At 43.6% G+C, this 25,049-nt stretch overlaps 3 protein-coding genes across 4 annotated transcripts; all 3 read right to left on the bottom strand.

Annotated features, from left to right (window-relative positions):
- Nucleotides 1–14: 14 nt before the first annotated feature.
- aox6 (aldehyde oxidase 6) lies at nucleotides 15–16,258 on the bottom strand. 2 transcript variants are annotated; one of them, XM_053617419.1, is made up of 35 exons: nucleotides 16,156–16,258; nucleotides 15,916–15,973; nucleotides 14,852–14,948; nucleotides 14,190–14,298; nucleotides 13,867–13,993; nucleotides 13,333–13,394; nucleotides 11,240–11,308; nucleotides 10,932–11,006; nucleotides 10,252–10,396; nucleotides 9,768–9,860; nucleotides 9,407–9,558; nucleotides 9,216–9,309; nucleotides 8,729–8,838; nucleotides 8,316–8,500; nucleotides 7,940–8,102; nucleotides 7,440–7,529; nucleotides 7,068–7,225; nucleotides 6,762–6,888; nucleotides 6,296–6,421; nucleotides 6,063–6,159; nucleotides 5,823–5,947; nucleotides 5,519–5,652; nucleotides 5,051–5,138; nucleotides 4,864–4,950; nucleotides 4,586–4,777; nucleotides 3,691–3,918; nucleotides 3,087–3,182; nucleotides 2,811–2,939; nucleotides 2,448–2,522; nucleotides 2,308–2,360; nucleotides 1,940–2,054; nucleotides 1,782–1,847; nucleotides 1,508–1,696; nucleotides 1,061–1,228; nucleotides 15–657 (listed from the first exon to the last, which is right to left on the bottom strand). In XM_053617419.1, exons 1-35 carry the CDS (start codon nucleotides 16,207–16,209, stop codon nucleotides 604–606), a joined length of 3,990 nt encoding a protein of 1,329 aa, XP_053473394.1. In that variant the 5' UTR covers nucleotides 16,210–16,258; the 3' UTR covers nucleotides 15–603. The 2 variants fall into 2 exon arrangements, with proteins under 2 accessions (XP_053473394.1, XP_053473395.1); XM_053617420.1 differs by lacking the exon at nucleotides 11,240–11,308.
- Nucleotides 16,259–19,404: 3,146 nt separating this feature from the next.
- On the bottom strand, nucleotides 19,405–22,033 carry LOC128602605 (hatching enzyme 1.2-like). Its single transcript, XM_053616492.1, has 4 exons — nucleotides 21,845–22,033; nucleotides 20,153–20,384; nucleotides 19,947–20,064; nucleotides 19,405–19,821 (listed from the first exon to the last, which is right to left on the bottom strand). Exons 1-4 carry the CDS (start codon nucleotides 22,031–22,033, stop codon nucleotides 19,434–19,436), a joined length of 927 nt encoding a protein of 308 aa, XP_053472467.1. The 3' UTR covers nucleotides 19,405–19,433.
- Nucleotides 22,034–23,282: 1,249 nt separating this feature from the next.
- LOC128603172 (hatching enzyme 1.2-like) lies at nucleotides 23,283–24,750 on the bottom strand. Its single transcript, XM_053617424.1, has 4 exons — nucleotides 24,336–24,750; nucleotides 24,095–24,235; nucleotides 23,889–24,006; nucleotides 23,283–23,763 (listed from the first exon to the last, which is right to left on the bottom strand). The coding sequence occupies exons 1-4, from the start codon at nucleotides 24,451–24,453 to the stop codon at nucleotides 23,376–23,378; spliced, it is 765 nt and encodes a 254-aa protein (XP_053473399.1). The 5' UTR covers nucleotides 24,454–24,750; the 3' UTR covers nucleotides 23,283–23,375.
- Between the last annotated feature and the right edge of the window lie 299 nt (nucleotides 24,751–25,049).

Below are 25,049 nucleotides of genomic sequence, written 5' to 3'. Positions count from 1 at the left end.
CCATCTGGATTAAGTGCTTAAAGGGTTTATTATTTTGATCATAGAACATAACGAACATAGCTTTATTAGCCTGAATGATAATTAGCACTTTTAATTTTCAGTGCTTTTCAGAAAAACAGGACACTACTACTGTTATTAAGATAATACTATTAAAGTTGGTTATATAATTGTAAAGTCATTTCTCAATGCCCTGAAATTGAGCCGTCCACAAAATACCTGATTGTATTGATTATTTATAGCTACGTTCGTAAGACGTCACGTTTTGAGAGACTTGTTATAAATCTTTGTACGAACCCATGCACAATCATAAAATAAATTCAACAGAATGGTGAGATTAATCTCTGCAAGTTTATATCCAGTGAACCAGCACCTCACACACCTGTATCTCAGATATATATTATATATATTGTATAGTGTTAATATAAATGTGCTGATATAATTTTAATGGTAGTTTTAATGTTAATGCTTCGAAAGAGATGTCTGTTCGAAATATCTGATGAACCTATTAAATCATTTATTCAGTTTATTCATTTAGGATGTATGTAAATGTTGCAGATGTGATCATTTAATGGAAATAAATTGATCAGAAAGGTGAAATGAAGGTCAAGGCAGCGGCAGAGACCACGGCTGCGACGCTCCTGTTCCTGTGTCTGGGATCTGGAGACGAAAAACACAAAGAGTCAGATTCGTGTGTGTGTGAATATATTCAATTCTAAAAACTGTGAAAATTCACTCAGTAAAAGACAATTATTGGCTCTTGTTCATGAACGTTGGGTAGAAACCAGCACAGATTTGAGGGTCCAGAATGACGTATGAACAAACCTCCGCGCACTAGCACTTTATTTACATGTCACATACATATGACACGCCACGCATTACCCTCACATACATCTAATTTACACAAAATATATGTTTATTTTATGCTAATTAAGCAAAGCATTCATCGCTATTTCAAGATCTGAGGAAAGAAGTCAACAGGACAGAAGGAGAATATATTACAGTGTAGCTCTTTCACTTTAGTGTTTTCTCTGTGTGTGTGTGTGTGTGTGTGTGTATATACCATCTGTGTGAAGTGTGTGCTGCATGCGAGGCACACTCGCTCCGGAGTAGCAGGGCTGTTTAGGGTGAATGGTCCGGTTAATCCTGCATCCTTTCGCGCTGCCATTACAGCATCCTTTATAGCAAAGAACACAGAGCTACCCAGGAAAAGCGTGGGTTCTCCGATACCCTGAAACATGACACGGATCGTCACGTGAGTGGCTGAAAATAGAATAAATAAATATCTGTATGCTACAGAGAGCAAGTCCAGGTCATTTTAGGTCCTTGGAAAAAAAAATAAAAAATTCAAATGGTTTTTCCAAAAAATAAAATGGCCGCCACGCGTCACCTTTAACCTCGGACGTGTTTGTTTCTTTAGTTTTGCCCTCTGGTGCTACGAGGCTACTGCTGGGTTAGCATTGGAAAGGAAGTTTAGGTGTTGGAATAATGTCTAACCGGATGCGCGTACCTTTGAGGAGTAGATGGCGTGCGGATTTTGGGATCCAGAGAGCAGGTAGACCTTAAACTGCAGCGGGACGTCACACACAGCCGGGATCTTATACTGAGCCGGACCTCGAGTATACAGAACACCCGAGGGGGAAAAGTGCAGCTCTTCCATAGTGTAGAGGCCCAGGCCCTGTATAAACGCTCCCTCAATCTGACACACACACACACACACAAAACATGCTGTGATACATAACTATTCAATGATATGGAGGTGTGTGTACAGATGTGTGTGTTACCTGGCCGATATCAATGGAGGGGTTTAAGCTCTTCCCGATGTCCACAACCAGGTCTGTCCTTACAGTCTGTGAAACATCACACACACACACACACTTTCATTTACCTTACAGGTAAAAGTGTGTTATTTACGCAGTGTGTGTGTGTGTTTAGTACTAACCCTGTATTCTCCTGACAGACAGTCGAGCTCCACCTCACTGCAGCAGGCTCCGTAGGTGAAATACACATACGGCCGTCCTTCCTGTTTCTCCCAGTCCATCCCTGTATCGTGACCTCTGACATATGGAACAGGAGGCAGAAGTTTACAACAATGACACACAGTCTCACTACAGAGCAGTTTTTCCTCAAAAATTGTACTTCATATAAAAAAAAAAAAACCAGAAAATTTTACTTTTACCTGAGTACATGTTAAGTGCTGTAATTTTACTCCAGTGTTCTGCTCATTACTTTCCTCTTCCTGGATTTATACATTTTGTTCCATTGTATATTTGGGAGATAATGTGTATTATATGTACGTGCATGTGTTACCTGTAGAATCCAGTAGCTGACAGACTGATTTTCTCCAAGAACGCTCTCTTGATCTACACACCACAAAACAAACCAAACATCACAACACCGATTTACCTTTCATGTCTGTCTTTATTGACCCCCCAATCGTGTTACAATACCCAGCTCTGCCACGTGCCGTCGGGCTCAGTCTGTCTGATCGGCTCCAGTCGCTGGTACAGAGTCCGACACGCGTCCTGCAAAACAAACACGCTTAATGATGCTGAGAAGACACTCGGTATGGCCGTAACCTGAGCTCAGGATGGAAGTGAGGATGAGGAGGATGAGGAGGATGTGGAGGATGTGGGGAGACAACGCTACCTGCTGTGACACCTGTACGTCACTACGCTGTGTGTTATAGTATAATCATCAAATATTATAGAAACCACATACACATATAATGTGCAACAAATGAAGATGTATTCTATGGCAACTAGACTACAAATTAATTAGTGTGAGTGTGTGTGTGCGCATGTGTGTGTTACCCTGACGGCCATTCCGTTAGCGTCAGTGCCGAAGGACGCAGCGGAGGGAGACGTGTTGGGAACGGAGCTCGTACACGTCTCAGAAATATGGATCAGAGACAGCGGGATGTTCAGCTCTCGACTCGCCACCTACACACACACACGCGCGTTTCTGCAGGGTTGTTTTTATTTTTGTTTTTTTTTAAATGTACAAATCCATCCAGGGTTTAGATCACTGTTACAGAAACAGGAAGTAAGTGCTATCTGAAAGCTGATTGGCCGAGAGACAGGAAGTACCTGTTGGACTTTGGTGTGTAAGCCCTGACCCATCTCAGTCCCACCGTGACTTATCAACACTGATCCGTCCTTGTAGATGTGTACCAGCGCAGCAGCCTGGAAACACACGCACGCACACACACAACATAAAACATATTATATATCCATGTTACACAATGTGTTTAGGATATTTTTTGTTCTTATTAACAGGATGTAAATGGATGTCTTTGCTCCTGTCGATAATTAAAGTCCGAGTTTATTTGTAGTTTTTCCTGTGCATTGAGGTTGAGGATGTGTTACACTGCCCCCTAGTGGACATGCTCATTATGTACACGTTAATAGACCCCTGTGTGAAGGTGTGTGCAGGAATCAAACTAGGAGTGTTCCCGATTAAACACTGTTCTCCTTATTTATTTGTTTGTTTGTTTGGAAGAAACGTGCGTATTGTGCACAAACACTACATAATGTACACTATAATAATAAAAATAAATAAATAAATACAGACTTTCACAATCGCACAGCTGCCCTGATTATGCGGCTGTGTTGTGTGTCAGGACACACACACACACACACACACACACACACACACGCACACACACACACACACACACACACACACGGAGACCTGGTTGAGGAATCCCTCGGCGAACCCGATGCCGTATTTGATGGGTACGATGGCGAGGCCCCTCTTTCTCCAGCGGTGCTGCAGGTTGAAGCGAGTGATGTTCTCTCTCCTGTGAGCGACGTCGGCTCTGTCCTTACACTCCTCCCAACACCGCCGCAGGTTCTCCGGGTCAAACTCCATCTTATAGTGTGTGAAGGACACCTCCTTGTACATGTTCTTCTCACGGATCTGTCACACACACACACACACACACACACACACACACACACCTGAAAAATACTTGTTTATAGATATGCAATATCTTATTCTTTTTTCTTCTCCACCTTTTCATTGTCTCCTTTTTCTCCTTGCTAGTGGTTTTTCTGTTCCGTTTGTGACGCCGCTGTACCCTGTGCTCATAACGGCGATTGGGTGATCCAAACTGACAGGAGGCGGAACAATTGCTTGCAAAGTGAAGTGGGCAGGGCCACTAGCTGAACTTTATGCAAATGTGAAGCTTTGAACATCCAAACTGAACTATTTTGGCTTGGCACAGAGTGCTACATTTGGCAGAAACCTGGTTGTGAAGCATGGTGGCAGTAGCATCGTGTTCAGATGCATCATGTTAGCTCTTGGCTGCTTCTCTAACTAATCCCATTTACTTTCCCAGTAACTCAATTTTTTTTTTTGGGTGGGGCGGCCTACATTTTTATAACCAATTTACTAATGTCACTCCGTAACCATGACGACCAGCATATAGCAATTTTAAACGCTGGAGCGAAAATTGCGAATGCGTGGTTACGAATGCTCTTCTGTCTGATGCGTCACACAATGCTTCTTGCAAAAAGCGGCTCGAGCTTTTATTATAAAACTAATGGCACACTATTATGAGGCTTTTGCTCATTTGACCTCTGACCTCTTCAGCTGGCAGGCCGAGCATCATGGCCACATCGTTGACCATGTTTTCGATGACCACCATGCTCTGTGGCACGCCGAAACCCCGGAACGCCGTGCTGGAGGGCAGGTTGGTCCTGCAGGCAGCTGACTGGCCACGGAGATTCGGGATGTTATAAGCGTTATCCATGTGGAGCAGAATCTTCTCTGCTACCTGCGAGAGCGAGCGAGAGAGAGAAGAGATAATGAAGCCAGAGATGGCTGACAGATCAGACAGACAGACAGAGAGACAGATCTCACCAGTGGGGACTCGTCAGGTGTGTTGCCCGCGTTGGCGTAATAATGAACATCAGCTGCAGTGATTCTGCCATCATTCATAAAGCCCACCTGATACACACACACACACACACGTGAGTATGTGATGTGTATTATGGGGACACAGTGTGTGTGTGTGTGTGTGTGTGTGTATGTGTGATTAAGACCTGACCTTGTACCTCCCCAGCACTGGGTGGCGCCCTCCTGTGATCAGCATGTCCTCTCCTCGTTCCAGAACACAGCGCACTGGCCTCTCCGTTCTACACACACACACACACACACACACACACACACACACACACACACACACACTCATAGGGTCATTAAAAAAACAGATATCACTATAACTAAACTCTACCAGGTGATTGATAATATTCATACAAGTATTTTTTATGACATGAGACTTAATAAATAAAACATCTGGAAGTCAAAGAGAGACCATGATTGTTCAATACTCCGACACAACTGCCAGATACTCTCTAGAATATACGGGACACACAGTATATGGAGGGTTAGTATTAAACATATTGAATATAGTAACACAGACTTTGTAGTGTAAACGTTTCTCTTTACACATGAACTCAGTCACGTGAAACACGCCAGCGCCGTGCTGCTAAATAAACGCCTGAACTGAACTCACTTCCACGCAGCCACTGCAGTAACACACGCCAGCACCGTCGTCTTGGTCACTTTACCCCCAAACGCCCCACCGACACGTTTCACGTGGCAGGACACGCGATTAGACGGGATGCCCAACGTCTCCGATATCGCCATCTACAGGAGCGGATTAAAACAACAATGAAATTTTTTTTTTTAAAAAGGCAAGAAGTATGACGTGAAAGTCCTGTGTTAAAGTTTACATGATCAGGTTTGTGTAGTCCTGGTGGGTGGTATATGAATGTGTATATTTCTTTGCGTGTGTGTGTGTGTGTGTGTGTGTGTACCTGAACACATGTTGGGTGTTGTGTAGACAGATAAACCTTCATCTCCTTCTCCTCTCCTACAGGAATGACCAGCATGCTCTGTGTCTCCATGTAGAAATGTTCCTGTCCTCCAACACGCATCTCTCCTGAAAACGCAACAGCAATTAGGAAAAATGCTGTTGCTAGGCAACCGGCAAGTATAGCTTCCAAGCAGAACGTAGCTAACGAGTGCGATCACTGAACTAGCGAGTGAAATGTGACCTTCGTAAACGTGGTCGGTCTCCAGAAGCGCCGAGGCCACGTCTCCTCTCTGAATCTCTCTTTGAGGAGGAAAGAAGGAGCTCTTCTCCACAGCTTCCTGCATCCAACACACACACACACACACACACACACACGTTTAATGAACGCTGACGGAAGGAGTCTGCAGTGTCAGCGCTTTGCGGTTTCTTGGTAACGCGAGAGAGAACAGAGAGGCTGGTGAGGGAACGCCTGACCTCTACAGTGAAGATCAGGTCCTCTTTCAGGTCCTCATAGGTGATCTTCAAAGCCGACGCGGCGAGCTTAGCGTGCTGCTTCGTATCGGCGACGACGGCGCAGATCACGTGACCCACACACGTCACCTGAGAGCAGATACGGAAACGGCACGGGAAGAAATACTGTTTTTAAATCCTGTTTTTTTCATACAGAATTATACTACTTGTTGAAATTCGTACCAAAATCTGATGCTAAACTGCCGCTAAATTATCCAAGCAATCTGAATAATTTATTATATATATATATATATATTTTTAAGTGTTTATATATTTATATAGGTCATTTTTCAAAAGTGAGTTTTAATGATCTATGCATTTACACAGTCATGTTTAGATTGTTGGATTTTATTTTGAAAGTATTTCCACATTGGTACGTGATCACTCGTTTAAAACGACACGTGAACGACATGGGATTTATTTGAAGGACCTCGTTTTCTGCCAACAGATCCTCATTCATCCCACTGAAGGAGACCGACCTCCTGCCTGGAATGTCCTTGAAAGTGATCACATCCACCACGCCCACCATCGCCAGAGCTCCGCCCACATCAATGTGGCTGTCAGGAAAATGATATCAACAATTCAGTGTGTGTGTGTGTTTTACGTGATCTTGGCATGTGTGTGTGTGTGTGTTTTACGTGATCTTGGCGTGTGTGTGTGTGTGTGTGTTTTACGTGATCTTGGCGTGGGTGTGTGTGTGTTTTACGTGATCTTGGCGTGTGTGTGTGTGTTTTACGTGATCTTGGCGTGTGCTCTGGTGCTGGTGACGACAGAGAGGAACAGTTCTCCATGTGTGTGTGGAATGTCATCGCAGTACACGGCCTCTCCTGTAGCATGTGAGACGGAAGAATGGTGAGGCAACGCCCGGCCCACACAGTCCCCCTCTGACACAGGCTACACACACACACACACACACACACACACATATATACATATATATATATATATATATATATACACATATACATATACATATATATATATATAAAACCAAAAACACACACACAATTTTATCATTTGTGATTTGTGTCCTTTCATTTTACAGTGCTTTACTATATTTTTCCTCACACACACACACACACACACACACACACACACACACACACACCTGGAACTCCTGGTATCCAGGCTGAATGAAGTTGGGCAGCGGCTCCACTGCACTCAGCTCACATTTTGGAATTTCACCCTGAATCACATTCTTCCAAATCACACACACACACACACACACACACACACACACACACGTAATGATTTAAATATAATAATAATAAGAAGAAAAAGAAGAGGAAGAACAGCTATTCATATTAAAATGAAATACATTACACACATACTGTGTGCAGCATTTAACTGCTCATAATAATAATAATAATAATAATAATAATAATAATAATAAGAGGAAGAAGAAGAAAAATAAAATGAGCTAAATCACTATGTTGTCAGAAATCTTTCTGAAAGGGGCGGAGTGGGTTATTTCCATCACTATAGCAACAAGCTCTTGAGTTTCTTCCTCTAAAAACCTGCAAATCGCAAACGCAGCATTTAAAACCCCAGCGATTAGTTCTTATAATTAACTCTGACTTTATTAGTCATGAGTTTGTGAAGGCGTACCTGGTCTCTGAGGTGCTGCAGGACGTGTAGGTAGAACCGGAAGAACATGCTGAGGGTCAGAGACCTGCGGAACACCACCTTCCCCCCCGGAGCCGACGCCCCGAGTGTGACGTCATCGAGCAGCGCCGCGTACGCACCACTTAACGTCGCCTCACTCCACGACCTGCGTAAAAATTAACAGAACTGACGACAACATGTAGCTAGTACGGGTTTTTTCTAATAATAAATAATACGAAAAAAAACAAATACAACAATTACTATTACTATTATTATTATTATTATAAATAATTCTTTAGAGCATGATTATTGAGAGCAGACAGCACACATACCTGTCTGCTATTATTAATGAAGTTATTAACATGGAGTGTGTGTCCACCTGCCGATGACGTGCCGCGTCGCGTTCTCCGCGCTGAGTGTGTGTGCTCCGACTCCACCGTAATACACACTCATGTCTCCCACCACGTCCGAGTCGCGATCGAACCGCACCCGCATGCCGGCGCTCACCGTGGCCAGCGCGTTGTCTTTACGGGGAGCGTTACGGAACGCACACACCACCTCACACTGACGGAGTGACGGACGATAAACACAGTAAAGACGACAGACACGAACGCTAGCATCCAGACCGAAACAAATCCCTTCCCTGAATCGAAAGGAAGATACATCGCTAAAGAAGTAGTTGTAAGTAAGTAAGTAACGAAGATAGATCCGATACCTAAAAACTGAAATGATTTATATATTTATATCTTTATATATGATAAGAGCAGGTGTATTTGTACTGTATAACATCACCTTTCTGGAAACCGGAATAAAAACAGACAACACAATCTCGTCCGCTCTGAGAATCGTCTTTCCTGATCCCACAAAGAAATCCTTATCCAGGGGAACCTCACGCCTTCCATCTGATCACACACACACACACACACACACAGACACACCTGAACACCAGTATGTCAGTCTGTCTATATCTATTGATCTTTCGGTGGGGTCTGCCTGTCTTCTCTCTCTCCCTGTCTGTCTATGTCTCTGTCTATCTATCCATCTGTGTGTCTGTATATCAGTCTATCTTTCTATCTATATCTGTCTGTCTATCTGCGTGTCTGTCAGTCTGTCTGACTGTGAATGTCTATATGTCTGTCCATCTATCCAGCTGTCTGTTTATCTGTTGATGTATTAGTGTAACTATAGATCCATTCGAGCGTCCATCTGCCTGTCTAGTGGTCTGTCTGTCTGTCTGTCCCTCTGTCTTTCTGAGTGATGTCATGAGTGATGTAATGACCGTGAGACAGCAGCTGCACTGAGCTCCGCCCTGCAGCCAGAACAGGATTCAGATCAGAGTTCGGGTACGCGCTGGCAATGTTCCCGCCCAGCGTCTACACACACACACACACATACACACACTTAGATAACAGTGGGCTTACATGTGTGTGTGTGTGTGTGTGTGTGTGTGTGTGTACGTGTGTGTCTCACAGCAACATTGCGGATCTGTTCTCCTCCCAGGTGTCTCAGTTGCTCGAGCAGTGCCGTGTACGTCTGCGTGTGTTCTGCCGGGAGAGAACACACACACTTCTGCAACACGGTGCGCACTGTGGATAAACTGCAGCCAGCACCGATGTGCACACCTGTAACACACACACACACACACACACACACAGCGAGACATTCATAGGTTACTTGTAATGAATCTGACAAATGCCTGCTGAACTCGCGCACACACTCTGTCACACACACACTCTCTCACACACACTCTCTCTCTCTCACACACACACACACACACACACTCTCTCTCTCTCTCTCTCTCTCTCTCACACACACACACACACACACACACCTTCAGGTTTGTGTGTGACTTCAAACAGTTCCTTCACGCGTGTGGCTGAGATTATTATGGGATGCACGACACCTTTAAACTTGATGTCCAACCCTGAGGAGAAAAAAAAATCAGAAAACAAGCCACAAAAACATCAAACACTCAATCAAAACAACCAGTCCCAGGAAGTAACCATAGAAACCAACAACCACTGCTAGATTCTAAATATGAACCTGTCATCAACCAGTCAGGAAGCCTTTTAAACGTGTACATAGTATTGGTATTACACTAATTGATTTTAAATAGTACGTTATAACGTAACCATGGAAACAGACATGCATTTACATTTTAATACAACCAGTTAATACTGTTCTTTATTGTGCATCTCATTTAAAGCGAATTGTATCTCATTTATTGACTGGTTGATTTTTCCTGGTCAGGGTTGTGATGGAGTCGATGATGATGATGATGATGATGATGATGATGATGATGATGAAATCCTCACCTATGTTGGTGTTTCCCATCACAATGGGGGCTTTTGGGTACTGAAACTTCAGCTGGAGCAGCTCACCGAGAGACACGGGGAAGATCCAGGTCATCCTCTCCCCCCGAAACGTCTGAGTGGTTTGTTCCTGACTCTCCGCCATCCTCTATACAAACAAATCCGGTTTTATTATGTTTACCACCAGAACAGTGAACGCTTTATCGTCACTACATTCTCACATAATCTACACAAACATGAACGACTCCATCCATCCATCCATCCATCCATCTTCTACCGCTTACTCCTTCTTCAGGGTCACGGGGAAACCTGGAGCCTATCCCAGGGAACATCGGGCACAAGGCGGGGTACACCCTGGACAGGGTGCCAGTCCATCGCAGGGCACAATCACATACACACTCACACCCCCATTCATACACTACGGACACTTTGGAAACGCCAATCGGCCTACCATGCATGTCTTTGGACTGGGGGAGGAAACCGGAGTACCCGGAGGAAACCCCCGCAGCACGGGGAGCACATGCAAACTCCGCACACGCATAGCCCCGGCGGGAATCGAACCCCCGACCCTGAAGGTGTGAGGCGAACGTGCTAACCGCTAAGAAAAAAAACCCCAACTGTTTCTATTTGGAAAAGTGTTGATAGTGTTTTTTAAAAAACAACAAGAAAAAAAAGTTTCTCACGATGAGCTCCGGAGGGAAGATCAGGTCCTGCGTTGGGTCCAGAGGAAGAAACTCCTCCGTATTAAACAGCTCCAGCTGTAAACGCACATTATTCATAATCAGCCTTATGATTTAATCCATTTTTATAAACACAGTAAACTCAAACTACACGTCCGGGATCAGGATCAGAGAGAGAGTGATCTCTGCTCAGTAAGATCAATCCAAAGCAGATTTATCAATCCCAGCTGCTCACGTTAAAAGGTTCAGCGAAATACAAACAACTTACTAAAAGTATTTTTGTATTTTTTATTTCTACAAATTCTTCTTACTTTCTCAGGAGACGCTTTAGCGTTTGCGGTACAGCAGGCCGTGCCGTTCACCTCACAGCAGCGGTCGCTCTACAGAAACAATCATCCATTCATTATTCGTTATTATAACACATTATTATAGGAAACCTTCAGCACAACACGGCTCGCGTGCGAGAGAGTAATCAGGAAGGAATCATCGACTCCGCTGAGCTGAGTTATTAGACAATAACGCACACTCCGAGGTGGTCATGCGGAGCGGGAAGCCAATTATCCCTCACTTATTTCCGGAAAATGGAAATCGTGTGTCGTTTTGTTTGTTGTTAGCGGAGCGTGTGACTCTGGAACTACTTTAGCTTAAAAATAAATCTCACGCCTCAGAGCTGAGAGCCAATCAGAGCGGAGAATTCCACAGCGCTGTGGTATAGGTGATAAGAATTCATCCTGCTGGAGAACACACGCGTTATATTTTCAGCCCAAAAACACAGCGTCTTGTTGCGTCACGGTTCCAAAGCTTCATCATGAGACGGGGATTAACCTCTTGGCAGATGCAACCTGCGGTCACGTGTCTGGCAGCAGGAGCACGAGGCCGGCTCTAACACACGGCTGTAAATACGTTCATGAAGAACAGGACAGTGGACCGGAGTGTGAACTTTATTCCGGCGCAGTTTAGGTAACGACACGATACGTTCCCTTTAGTACCCTTACGGTACTCTTACAGTACTCTTACAGTACTCTTACAGATACCACTCTAATGACGTTAATGAAACAATTTCCTAAATCTTGATACTAATACATCTCATGCTTATTAACGTATTCATTAACTCATTAAGGTATAAATATTAAGTTATTATAAATCATTATAATCATGTCCGCCTCCGCCCTCCTGTCTGTCTCTATACTACATCCTCCTGTCTGTCTCTATACTCCGTCCTCCTGTCTGTCTCTATACTACATCCTCCTGTCTGTCTCTATACTCCGTCCTCCTGTCTGTCTCTATACTACATCCTCCTGTCTGTCTCTATACTCCGTCCTCCTGTCTGTCTCTATAAGCTATCCTCCTTTCTGTCTCTATACTCCGTCCTCCTGTCTGTCTCTATACTACATCCTCCTGTCTGTCTCTATACTACATCCTCCTGTCTGTCTCTATACTCCGCCCTCCTGTCTGTCTCTATACTCCGCCCTCCTGTCTGTCTCTATAAGCTATCCTCCTTTCTGTCTTCACGCTCCGTCCTCCTGTCTGTCTCTATACTCCATCCTCCTGTCTGTCTCTATACTCCGTCCTCCTGTCTGTCTTCACGTTCCATCTTCCTGTCTGTCTCTATACTCCGTCCTCCTGTCTATCTTCATGTTCCATCCTCCTTTCTGTCTCTATACTCCATCCTCCTGTCTGTCTCTATATTCCGTCCTCCTGTCTGTCTTCACGCTCCATCCTCCTGTCTGTCTCTATATTCCGTCCTCCTGTCTGTCTTCACGCTCCGTCCTCCTGTCTGTCTCTATACTCCGTCCTCCTGTCTGTCTTCACGCTCCGTCCTCCTGTCTGTCTCTATACTCTCTATACTCCGTCCTCCTGTCTGTCTTCACGCTCCGTCCTCCTGTCGGTCTCTATACTCTCTATACTCCGTCCTCCTGTCTGTCTTCACGCTCCGTCCTCCTGTCGGTCTCTATACTCCGTCCTCCTGTCTGTCTTCACGCTCCGTCCTCCTGTCTGTCTCTATACTCCGTCCTCCTGTCTGTCTCTATACTCCGTCCTCCTGTCTGTCTTCACGCTCCGTCCTCCTGTCTGTCTCTATACTCCGTCCTCCTGTGTGTCTTCACACTCCGTCCTCCTGTCTGTCTTCACACTCCGTCCTCCTGTCTGCCTTTCCGTCTATCCTCCTCTCTGTCTTCTTTCTATATCTTCCTGTCTGTCCTTTTGCGTAATGTTTATTAATATTGTGTTATTGATGAGCGTTTTCCTGCCCGTCTGCCCCTCTGTCTGGAGAGCAGGATTATGATATAGTTTTTGCTCCTGCCCTTACACATTTGTCCAAAATAAGATTCCTTCAAACAAACTAAGCATCACATGACTGTTTATCGTCACGCAGTTCATTCCGGTAGTTTTATAAGTCACACACCTCACAGAAAGTCCGATAGCCGTCGATAATCGGACGATATCCTGTGCATCTGCATAAATTACCTAGGAAGAAAAACATTAAACACACATCAGCAGTCAGTGGAGAGACTAATCCTCTAAAGCGTCTCATCAATGTAGAAAGATTACCAATATACCCATACGATAAATCAGCAGTAGTTGAGTGCAAAAGTTTTTATCCCCTTGGTTTCTGGGTTAAAAAAAAACAAAACTTTTAAACTTAATAAAAAAAGTTTAGAGTCAGTAGGAATCATGATAACAGCTCTCACACACTGTGACTACAAGTATTCAGAAAAAAAAGAGCATTAAATAAAAAAAAGAAAAAGAGAAATAAAAATGTCAATACCATTAAAAATTTGCCATTTTTATTAAGTGCATCATTTGGCAGTAAGGGTATCAAAACTTCTGCACTTATCCATATTATAAATAGGGTCTTTCTGCACCTGAAATGGAGCCATTATCTTCTACGTTTAAATTCAGACCTGTGTGTGTGTGTGTGTGTGTGTGTGTGTGTTACCCCCCAGCGCCTGTGTGATGTCATCCATGCTAGGTTGTGGTTGGTTCCTCAGCAGCGTGTACATGGACATCACCATCCCTGGAGTACAAAACCCACACTGAGAGCCATTTGCCTTCGCTATACGCTCCTGAAAACACGCACACACACGCACACACGCACACACACACACACACACAATAATGTCATGTTATATCTCAGTATATCAGATAATATGTAGGATGTACCACAAAGTTCTCTTTTTGTGACCTTTATTGTTCTGTGGAAGATATGTGCATATACACCAGGTGTGTGTGTGTGTGTGTGTGTGTGTGTGTGTGTGTTACCTGTACAGGGTGTAGTTTGCTCTTGCTGTTCCCAATGCCCTCCACTGTGGTCACCGCCACTCCGTGTGTTTGGCATAAAGGCATCAGACAGGCGTTAACAGTGAAATGACTCAGCAGTGAAGGAAACTACACTTTATTATTTTATCACTTTATTATTTTATCACTTTATTAACTGTACAAATATTTTCCGGATCAGTTATTAATCTGTTATGTATCACTCTTGTAAAATATCAACTGAAACCTTAACAAATGACGACTAACACTTTTCAAAAGTAGCGTCTTTAAAAATGATCATCAAAATGAGACATAATGCATCATCGCTGGACATAATCAAATGACAGACAGGTGGAGAGACAAAAGGATGGAGCAGGAAGACAGGCATTAGGACAGACAGGAGGAAAGACAGGAGAACAAAAAGGGGACGGACAGGAGAATGGAGCGGTGAGACAGACAGGTGGGGAGACAGAATGACAGAGCAGAAGGACAGATATTAGCACAGACAGGAGGGAAGACACGAGAACAATCGGGGGACAGGAAGACAGACGGGTGGTGAGACAGAAAGAGGGAGCAGGAGGACAGAGAGGAGGAAAGAGAAAGAATAATCAGGGGACAGAACGGAGGAAGGAGCAGGAGGACAGACAGGAGGACAGACAGGAGGATACTGGATGGTCTTGGTCTGAGTGTCGTATGTGGACAGCATGACGGTGCAGGCGCCACACCCCCCTCCTCCACAGCCATACTTAGTGCCTGTTAGACACACTGCGCGAGCACACACACACACACACACACACACACACATTGGAGCAGCCTCTCACCAGCTCTCTCTCTCTCTCTCTCTCTCTCTGTGTGCAGGAGATAAAGAATTTCAGTCTGGGTCAAAGTCTCTGAACTTCCCCATCTGTGTGCGTTATATATTTAAACCGAGTCACTTAAAGTCTGATTTATTTCTCACTCACACACTGCCACTGCTGAATCTGATCCAAAGTCAAAATCACTTTTTGCTTCAGTTAGGAAAGGAACCACCACAAGAACCACCCAAGCAGATATTATTTGTTTCCACCATCGTAGTGAACGATACGCTATATAGCCAAAAGTATGTGCACCCCTGACCATCACAGCCATATGTGGAGTATGACGCACACAGTTGTATAGAACGTCTCTGTATGCTGTAGCTTTACAGTTTCCCTTCACTGGAACTAAGAGACCCAAACCTGTTCCAGCATGACACACAGTGCACAGAAAGTGTGAGCTCCATGAGGACGTGGTGTGTGAAGGTTGGTAGAAGGTGGAAGAGCTCGAGTGTCCTGCACAGGGCCCTTACCTCTACCCCAGTTTGGGATAAACTGGAACTGGAGTCTCCTCACATCAACCTCACTAATGCTCTTGTAGCTGAATGAACACAAATCCCCACAGCCACGCTCCAAAATCTAGTGCAAAGCCTTCCCAGAAGAGCAAGTGGAGCGCATTATAACAGCGAAGGGGGAATAAATCTGGACACATATTGGTGTGAGGGTCGGGGTGAACATACTCTTGGTCTCAAGCTGAACATGTATAGCATATGCTGTAAATAATACATGCAATATTATGTATATATAGTTTTACTATAATTGATTCTGTAAGTACAATATAACACATAGGAACCATAATTAGAGAAACCTAATCACCTCCTAAATCTGCTCAATGGAGCGTGCTAAATGTAAAGAATTGAAATAAAGCAGAATCCTACGTTTCTCCCTGAGGAACGAGAGCAGCATGGTCTCTGGATCCGCATCTCTCACCGTCACCTGTCCCAATGCAACCGAAAATGACACATTTATTTACCTTTTCAGCATGAAAAGAAAACACTGTACACTTATTTAAAAACCGGAAACTGATCACAGGGACACGGCGCGTCTCATGACTTCCAGCTCTTACACGCGCGTTTGAGCTCGAGAGGAAAGTTGAACAAGTTTTACTGACTCTGTACCTTTTTCCCGTTAACGTAGAGACTCAAAACTCCGCTTTCTTTCTCAGCAGCCATTTTCGGGATTTGAGTTGAACTTCTGACTGACCAAGAACCTTCACAACACGCCTACTTTCGCCCCAGAGCTCCTCCTGCTTTTATATTATATAACCTTACATTATGTAACTGTGCGGCTTGATGGAAAATTGGGACAATGCATGGAGTTTTATGCATGAAAAAATGCACAAAGCATTATGCGTGGAGAAAAATGCATGGAGTTGTATGCATGGGAAAAGTTATAGAGTTGTATGCATGGGAAATGCATGGAGTTAAATGCATGGGAAAATGCATGGAGTATTATTCGTGAAAAAATGAATGGAGTTGTATGCATGTGAAAATGCATGGAGCATTATGCATGGAAAAAATGCATGGAGTTGTATGCATGTGAAAATGCATGGAGTTGTATGCATGGGAAAATGCACAAAGTATTATGCATGGAAAAATGCATAGAATTGTATGCATGGGGGGGGGGGGGGAATGACCATCCTGCCACATATGCTCTCACATATACTCTGGTACATGCCACCTCCAGAGATTCTCTGATGACTCCTCCATCATGGGCTGCATCAGTGAAGATAAGGAGGAGGAGTACAGAGGCGTAGTGGAGAGCTTTGTCAGATGGTCTGAGGATAACCACCTTCAGCTCAACATCAGCAAGACCAAAGATCTGATGGTGGACTTCCGGCGAAACAGAAAGCCCCCAACACCTATTACCATCCAGGGGGAGTAAATAGAGATGGAGGACTCGTACAAGTTCCTGGGAGTGCACATCAACAGCAAGCTGGACTGGTCGGAAAACACCGAAGCTCTCTACCAGAAGGGACAGAGGCTCAGGCTTCTAAGGAGGCTCAGGTCATTTGACGTGATTAGCAAGCTACTGCAGATGTTCTATCAGTCTGTCGTAGCCAGTTCCCTGTTCTTTGCTGTAACATGCTGGGGAGGTGGAATTAAGGCTGGGGAGGCTGACAGACTCAACAAGTTGATGAAGAAGTTGGTCACAAACTGAACACTCTGGAGACAGTGGTGGAGAAGAGAATAAGAAACAAAATCAGGTCCATTTTGGGAAACCCTCTTCATCCACTGTATGCTGAGATGCGACAGATGGAGAGCACCTTCAGCCACGGGCTCATCCCCCCGCAGGTGCAAAACGGAACGCTTCAGATGTTCCTTTGTGCCGACAGCCATCAGACTGTACAACACTTAGCCACCCCCTCCCTTGACCTTACTTTTGACTTTTGACTACACTACAAATACGCTCCTACACTGTTTTCATATGGGCACCATACTGTACTTTTGGCACTGCTCACATATCACATCACTGCTTCAAAGCTTTTCTTATAAGTCTACATGAATTATACTGTACAGCTGCAATATGTATATAGTATTGTACATATGCGATATGTACATGGGCTACTTGTATAATGGGACTGCACATTGTTGCATGTTGTAAATACTGCTCATATATATATGTGTATGTATATAGATATACAGTATCTCATAAAAGTGAGTACACCCCTCCCATTTTTGTAAATATTTGATTATATCTTTTCATGTGACAACACTGAAGAAATGACACTTTGCTACATTGTAAAGTAGTGAGAGGCTTCCTTCTGGGACGACAGCCATGCAGACCAATTTGATTCAGTGTGCGGTGTATGGTCTGAGCACTGACAGGCTGACCCCCCACCCCTTCAACCTCTGCAGCAATGCTGGCAGCACTCATACGTCTATTTCCCAAACACAACCTCTGGATATGACGCTGAGCACGTGCACTCAACTTCTTTGGTGGACCATGGCGAGGCCTGTTCTGAGTGGAACCTGTCCTGTCAAACCGCTGTATGGTCTTGGCCACCGTGCTGCAGCTCAGTGTCAGGGTCTTGGCAATCTTCTTATAGCCTAGGCCATCTTTATGTAGAGCAACAATTCTTTTTTTCAGATCCTCAGAGAGTTCTTTGCCATGAGGTGCCCTGTTGAACTTCCAGTGACCAGTATGAGGGAGTGTGAGAGCGATGACACCAGATTTAACACACCTGCTCCCCATTCACACCTGAGACCTTGTAACACTAACAAGTCACATGACACTGGGGAGGGAAAATGGCTAATTGGGCCCAATTTGGACATTTTCACTTAGGGGTGTACTCACTTTGGTTGCCAGCGGTTTAGATATTAATGGCTGTGTGTTGAGTTATTTTGAGGGGACAGCACTGTTTACACTGTTACACAAGCTGTACACTCACTACTTTACATTGTAGCAAAGTGTCATTTCTTCAGTGTTGTCACATGAAAAGATATAATCAAATATTTACAAAAATGGGAGGGGTGTACTCACTTTTGTGAGATACTGCATACCGATATATATATAATGTATATAGAGTTTATGCTTCTATACATATTTATACATCCTGTATATTCTCTTTATATATCCCTGTATTGTTCTCCTTACTATCTCTTTTAACTCTTCTTTCTTTTCTTTTCTTTTTTTGGCTGCTGCTGTGACACCCTAATTTCTCCATCTGGGGATTAATAAAATATTATCTTATCTTATCTTATATGCGTATTTCCTAAGAAACGTTTTGTTGATTACTTTAATAATCACACAAAATTTGACATATATGACAAAGTTTAGGTTGCATAACAATTGTAGCTTTTATCACTTTGTAAAATGTAAACAGATTGCCTTTGATATTTAATAAATCTAGTTCTCTCTGATTTATAGTACGCAGCACTGAAAGAGTGAACATACACACCGACTGCACATTTTCCAGAAAAAACAAAAACAATAACAATTTCACTAGAGTTGATGACAGGAAAACATTTCACATTGTTGAACATTATACTGTGTAGTTAAGTCATAAATCAACATATAAAGAACCTGAGTAGGATAAAATGAAGCAATATATTGTAATAAATACTCTGATAAATATCAAGGACTAAATACAGTGATTTCAGTTTCTTTTTTTATACTCAAAAATGTTCTTGTGTTTGTTTGTTTGTTTTGTTTGTTTGTTTGTGTATGTCAAAATAAAATCGATAACCAAATCAATCATTTAAAAGAACCCTTCTTCAGATATTTATATGAATGCTCGAAAACTATTTCAGATTGTGAGTCTACTGAAAAATCAGAACAATTATTTGCCCTTTGTTCATGTTATTTTTTATTTTATTTTCATTAACAGTTGTTACAACACTCTTAACATCATCATACAGAGGACATAGAAATCTGACATAACAGAGTGTGAAGTTCAGCACTTGTAGAGAGTGTTGATCCTCAGGATGTCGATGGCGGACAACTCATTTCTCTGTCCAATCTTCACTGAAGGATCAGGGATAGGAGTGATGGTGTCCTGACCGTTGATGGAGAAAGCTGTTTTCCCATAGTGCATCACGGAGGAGTAGTCGTACAGCGTGTTGAGGTTGTTGGTTTTCTGTAGGTTGAAATTAGACTGCATTTCTGGGTTGATGTTTTCCCAGTTGATGGTGACGTACTGATCACGGTCACTCCTAGTATGCTCGTGGTAGAAACCGAGCGCGTGGTTCAGCTCGTGCTCGACGATGCCGTAGTAAACACAACCCAACCTGTTGAGAGAGACCACCTGAGCACCACCTGTTCTGCCCAGATTAGAGTAGCATCTGATTGAAAAGAGAGAAGATTGACCATGTCACTGACATCAACATGTGGACACTGTGCAGTAAAAGCGAATTAAAAAATGTCGAACTCCATTTACAGGTACAGGAAATGTTTCGTTGGTTCTCACCCGTCTTTGCTCTCGATGCTCAGGTAGTCAGTTTGATTTGTCCTGGGAACAAAACTAATGCAGGTTTTGCTGCGGAAGGTGGCCATGGCGTTGGCAATTACAGTCTTGTCAGAGGAAGCTGTAAAGAAAATGGCCAAAGCATTCATAAGAAATAAACAGAGACGTGTCATAATTGGACAATGTGAATAAGGAACTCTTTCACTTACAGAAAACACGGCTCAGTGTGAAAGGCACCTCCACTAAGCCATTTGAGGACTTCTTCCAAAAGCAGTTTTTGGTGGCGCAGACAAGAGCGTTCCTGCTTCTTGGCAAGAGTATGTCTCCCTCCAACAACAGTTCACTGGATCCTTCATACAGAGAAACAAAAAGGGATAAGGACAACAAAACCAATAAGCAGTAGGATAATGATGCTGGTGTAGTGCGGTTGAGATCAGCGAGTTATCAGACCGTTGTTGGTGGTGAGAATCTGTGTCGTGATGTCCACGTGCTGAGGTTGGTCGAGATGGAGAGCTTGCGAGAAGCCAAGCAGCAGGGCGAGAACGGAGAGAGACGCTCTGGACTCCATGATGCTTCAGGGTGTGGAGATGATCTGGATACTCCTTCAGCGTAGCTCGGTGACTGCATACTGTCATACCTGGCTTTTTATACACACGGACAAATACAGAAACAACTTGGTGTGGTGTACTGGGGATTAACGCTAGGCGTTAGTGTCCACTGTCTAATGTGTGGAACTAAAGGGAGGATCCTCTGCACTCAACACTTACTCTAATACCTTTCTGAATCAGAGCGGGAGTCGGGAGATTGTTTGGATATTCTGTACTAATGGATGGACCGTAGCTCTTAATGTTTGCTTATTGATATACTGTATGTCTCAGGCTCTATTTTAGGGAGGGACTTGTATATTTAAAGGTCTTACTGTTTAACCCAAGATAAACAGCCCGGAAATTCTACTATGTGTTTTTGGTAATGTAATGTTTGTTTTTACAAGGAATGGAAGGTAACAACTGATTCTAGACAATTGGCTTGGAATTTTCTTGCACTCTTTCATATTCATTAAAACATATTCATTAAAACAGTCTTCATTAATTGTGTCCTCAGGGATGATAACATAGAGATCCCACACCATTTTGTGTTTGTGTACCGCTCTGTCATTTTCATCTCATGATCTCCTCATGAGCATGTCCTGCACTTCAGACAGGTTTTACAAAGCTCTTTGAAAATCCATCTGTTCTTTACACACTAATTACACATTAGTGATGTTTCAGTTTCATAATTTAAGCATCTCCTCAGGATTCGTAATGTGTAAAAGTTACATTTATATGGACCCCAGCAGGACTCTGGCTGTCAGGGATTGGTTTCAATCCACACTGGTGCAGTGGCACTTTTTTCTTGCACCATTTGTCTTGCACCAGTTTTAGCACCACTGTTGCAGCTCACATTACTTACAACCTTCCAGCTGTTCGAAATGGACAGTACAGACAGGCAAAACATTTATTAATGTACAACCCCAATTCCAAAAAAAGTTGGGACGCTGGGTAAAATGTAAATTAAAACAATACAGTGATTTGCAAATCTCATAAACCCATATGTTATTCACAATAGAACATAGAAAACATATCAAATGTTTAAACTGAGTAAATGTACCACTTTAAGGGGAAAAATTAGGTAATTTTGAATTTGATGGCAGCAACATGTCTCAAAAAAGTTGGGACTGGGCAACAAAAGGTTGGAAAAGTAAGTGTTTCTAAAAGGAAACAGATGGAGGTTGATTGGCAACAGGTCAGTAACGTGATTGGGTATAAAAAGAGTATCTTAGAGAAGTGGAGTCTCTCAGAAGTAAAGTTGGGCAGAGGTTCACTAATCTGTGAAAAAATGTCTACAAATTGTGGAACTGTCACGTTCCGGGACGTAAGGGAGGTTGAGGACGGCTGCAAATGCAGATGAAGATGTTTATTAAAGAGCCGGAATGTGGCGTGGAAGGTCACATCATCGATCTCAGACTGGAATATGGTGTGGAAGGTCACATTGTTGACTTTTAGCTGGAACTTGGTGTGGGAGGTCACCTCGTTGACCTCGGACAGAAGCATGTCTTGGGAGGCTGTCTCTTCGTCTTTGGACAGGAACTATCCAGCTTGACCTGCAGGCCGTGAAAACACAGCAGGCTAGTGATAAAGTTGCTACCGAGGCTACCATATCAACACTGAAAGGTACTGTTGGGGAAATGCAGCACGTGCTCTCCAGTTGCACCGATGACATAGTTCATATGAAGACTACTATCGAGTCTCTCACTGCGACCGTGACTCAATTAGAGAATAAATGTGAGGATTTGGAGTCGAGGTCACGGCGCAATAACGTTAGGATAGTGGGAGTTCCAGAGGGCCCTGACACATCTACAACTGCTGCTGTAGCGGCCTTGTTAAAAGAGGCATTTGGTCTGGAGAAGGAGCCGGTTTTGGACCAGTCCCACCGGACCCTTCAGCCGAAGCCCAAGCCTGGTGAACGACCACGAGCTATCGTGTGCAGATTCCACTATCACAGTGACTGTGTTGACATTTTACACCGTGCGAGAGAGATCCAGCGGATTAAAGTGAAGGATCTGACCATCTCCGTTTTTCCTGATTACACAGCCAAGATAGCCCAGGCCCGGGCTGCATTTAACGAGGTTCGGCGTCAACTTCGTGGTATTGAGGGCGTTCGCTATGATATTCATTAAAATCATGGTGCTTGTTTGAACAATGGTAATGTCTGTCAGGGAAAATAGCGGCTCACGCCGCTACTGCGCGCACTTCCACAGTGCCTAGCGTTTGTTTACATTGCCATGTGTGTTTTTGTTTTGCTCCATGTCTTGTCTCCACCTTTGTCTTGTGATTAGTTGTCTGCCTAATGTTTCATGATTACTCTCACCTGTTCTGTGTTTACTCTTGATTAGTTTGCGTATTTATGGCCATCGTGTTGCCTTGTTCATCACAAAGTATACGCGCTGTGTCATTGAGCCAGTCTATAACAAGCCTTGAGATTGTGTTTGCGTACCTGGTTTTGATCTAGTACCTGTTATTCATGTATGTTTTTTCTCTTGTCTGCCCTTGTTTTTTGGTGTTTGCACATTCCCTGACCTTTGCATGTTTTTTGGATCACGTCTTTGACTTGGTTGAAACGATTAATAGAACCAATGAGTACCAGCACTTGTGTGTTTCCTGAAAATGTCAATACATCTTTTTGAGATTTGTGATTCTGCGATGACAGAAATGGTTTCATGTTGTTTAGGTGAAATACATTATTAAAGCACACGCTAAGAAAAACATGCTTGTAGTCATTTTATTATATGATTCCACATGTTGATTCCACAGTAAATTAAGTCATCACTATGTCCGCTATCATTAACAGTTCTACAATATTAAAGCAAAGTTAAATCAAGCCAAAAGACCAAGTTCAGCACTTGTAGAGAGTGTTGATCCTCAGGATGTCGATGGCGGACAACTCATTTCTCTGTCCAATATCCACTGAAGGATCAGGGATAGGAGTGATGGTGTCCTGACCGTTGATGGAGAAAGCTGTTTTCCCATAGTGCATCACGGAGGAGTAGTCGTACAGCGTGTTGAGGTTGTTGGTGTTATGTAGGTTGAAATTAGACTGCATTTCTGGGTCGATGTTTTCCCAGTTGATGGTGACGTACTGATCACGGTCACTCCTAGTATGCTCGTGGTAGAAACCGAGCGCGTGGTTCAGCTCGTGCTCGACGATGCCGTAGTAAACACAACCCAACCTGTTGAGAGAGACCACCTGAGCACCACCTGTTCTGCCCAGATTAGAGTAGCATCTGATTGAAAAGAGAGAAGATTGACCATGTCACTGACATCAACATGTGGACACTGTGCAGTAAAAGCGAATTAAAAAATGTCGAACTCCATTTACAGGTACAGGAAATGTTTCGTTGGTTCTCACCCGTCTTTGCTCTCGATGCTCAGGTAGTCAGTTTGATTCGTCCTGGGAACAAAACTAATGCAGGTTTTGCTGCGGAAGGTGGCCATGGCGTTGGCAATTACAGTCTTGTCAGAGGAAGCTGTAAAGAAAATGGCCAAAGCATTCATAAGAAATAAACAGAGACGTGTCATAATTGGACAATGTGAATAAGGAACTCTTTCACTTACAGAAAACACGGCTCAGTGTGAAAGGCACCTCCACTAAGCCATTTGAGGACTTCTTCCAAAAGCAGTTTTTGGTGGCGCAGACAAGAGCGTTCCTGCTTCTTGGCAAGAGTATGTCTCCCTCCAACAACAGTTCACTGGATCCTTCATACAGAGAAACAAAAAGGGATAAGGACAACAAAACCAATAAGCAGTAGGATAATGATGCTGGTTTAGTGCGGTTGAGATCAGCGAGTTATCAGACCGTTGTTGGTGGTGAGAATCTGTGTCGTGATGTCCACGTGCTGAGGTTGGTCAAGATGGAGAGCTTGCGAGAAGCCAAGCAGCAGGGCGAGAACGGAGAGAGACGCTCTGGACTCCATGATGCTTCAGTGTGTGGAGATGATCTGGATGCTCCTTCAGCGTAGCTCTGTGACTGCATACTGTCATACCTGGCTTTTTATACACACGGACAAATACAGAAACAACTTGGTGTGGTGTTCTGGGGATTAACGCTAGGCGTTAGTGTCCACTGTCTAATGTGTGGAACTAAAGGGAGGATCCTCTGCACTCAGCACTTACTCTAATACCTTTCTGAATCAGAGCGGGAGTCGGGAGATTGTTTGGATATTCTGTACTAATGGATGGACCGTAGCTCTTAATGTTTGCTTATTGATATACTGTATGTCACAGGCTCTATTTTAGGGAGGGACTTGTATATTTAAAGGTCTTACTGTTTAACCCAAGATAAACAGCCCGGAAATTCTACTATGTGTTTTTGGTAATGTAATGTTTGTTTTTACAAGGAATGGAAGGTAACAACTGATTCTAGACAATTGGCTTGGAATTTTCTTGCACTCTTTCATATTCATTAAAACATATTCATTAAAACAGTCTTCATTAATTGTGTCCTCAGGGATGATAACATAGAGATCCCACACCATTTTGTGTTTGTGTACCGCTCTGTCATTTTCATCTC

Source organism: Ictalurus furcatus, chromosome 27 (assembly GCF_023375685.1).
Source record: "Ictalurus furcatus strain D&B chromosome 27, Billie_1.0, whole genome shotgun sequence".
NCBI classification, from domain to species: Eukaryota; Metazoa; Chordata; class Actinopteri; order Siluriformes; family Ictaluridae; genus Ictalurus; species Ictalurus furcatus.
This window is presented reverse-complemented; position numbering and strand designations above follow the sequence as displayed.

Bases quoted from the DNA above. Each gene is read 5' to 3' on its own strand.
- aox6 (XM_053617419.1), bottom strand. From the start codon at position 16,209: ATGGCTGCTGAGAAAGAAAGCGGAGTTTTGAGTCTCTACGTTAACGGG. The intron at 7,226-7,439 runs GTGTGTGTGTGT...GTGTGTGTGTAG, and splicing joins CTGGATACCAGGAGTTCCAG to CCTGTGTCAGAGGGGGACTG. The intron at 2,940-3,086 runs GTACTTCCTGTC...GTGTGTGTGTAG, and splicing joins TACACACCAAAGTCCAACAG to GTGGCGAGTCGAGAGCTGAA.
- LOC128602605 (XM_053616492.1), bottom strand. From the start codon at position 22,033: ATGCTTCTGTCCGAGGTCAACGAGGTGACCTCCCACACCAAGTTCCAG. The intron at 20,385-21,844 runs GTGACAGTTCCA...ACGGTCTGATAA, and splicing joins CCTCCCTTACGTCCCGGAAC to CTCGCTGATCTCAACCGCAC. The intron at 20,065-20,152 runs GTAAGTGAAAGA...TTTTCTTTACAG, and splicing joins CACACTGAGCCGTGTTTTCT to CTTCCTCTGACAAGACTGTA.
- LOC128603172 (XM_053617424.1), bottom strand. From the start codon at position 24,453: ATGGAGTCCAGAGCGTCTCTCTCCGTTCTCGCCCTGCTGCTTGGCTTC. The intron at 24,236-24,335 runs GTCTGATAACTC...CTCTGTATGAAG, and splicing joins GATTCTCACCACCAACAACG to GATCCAGTGAACTGTTGTTG. The intron at 24,007-24,094 runs GTAAGTGAAAGA...TTTTCTTTACAG, and splicing joins CACACTGAGCCGTGTTTTCT to CTTCCTCTGACAAGACTGTA.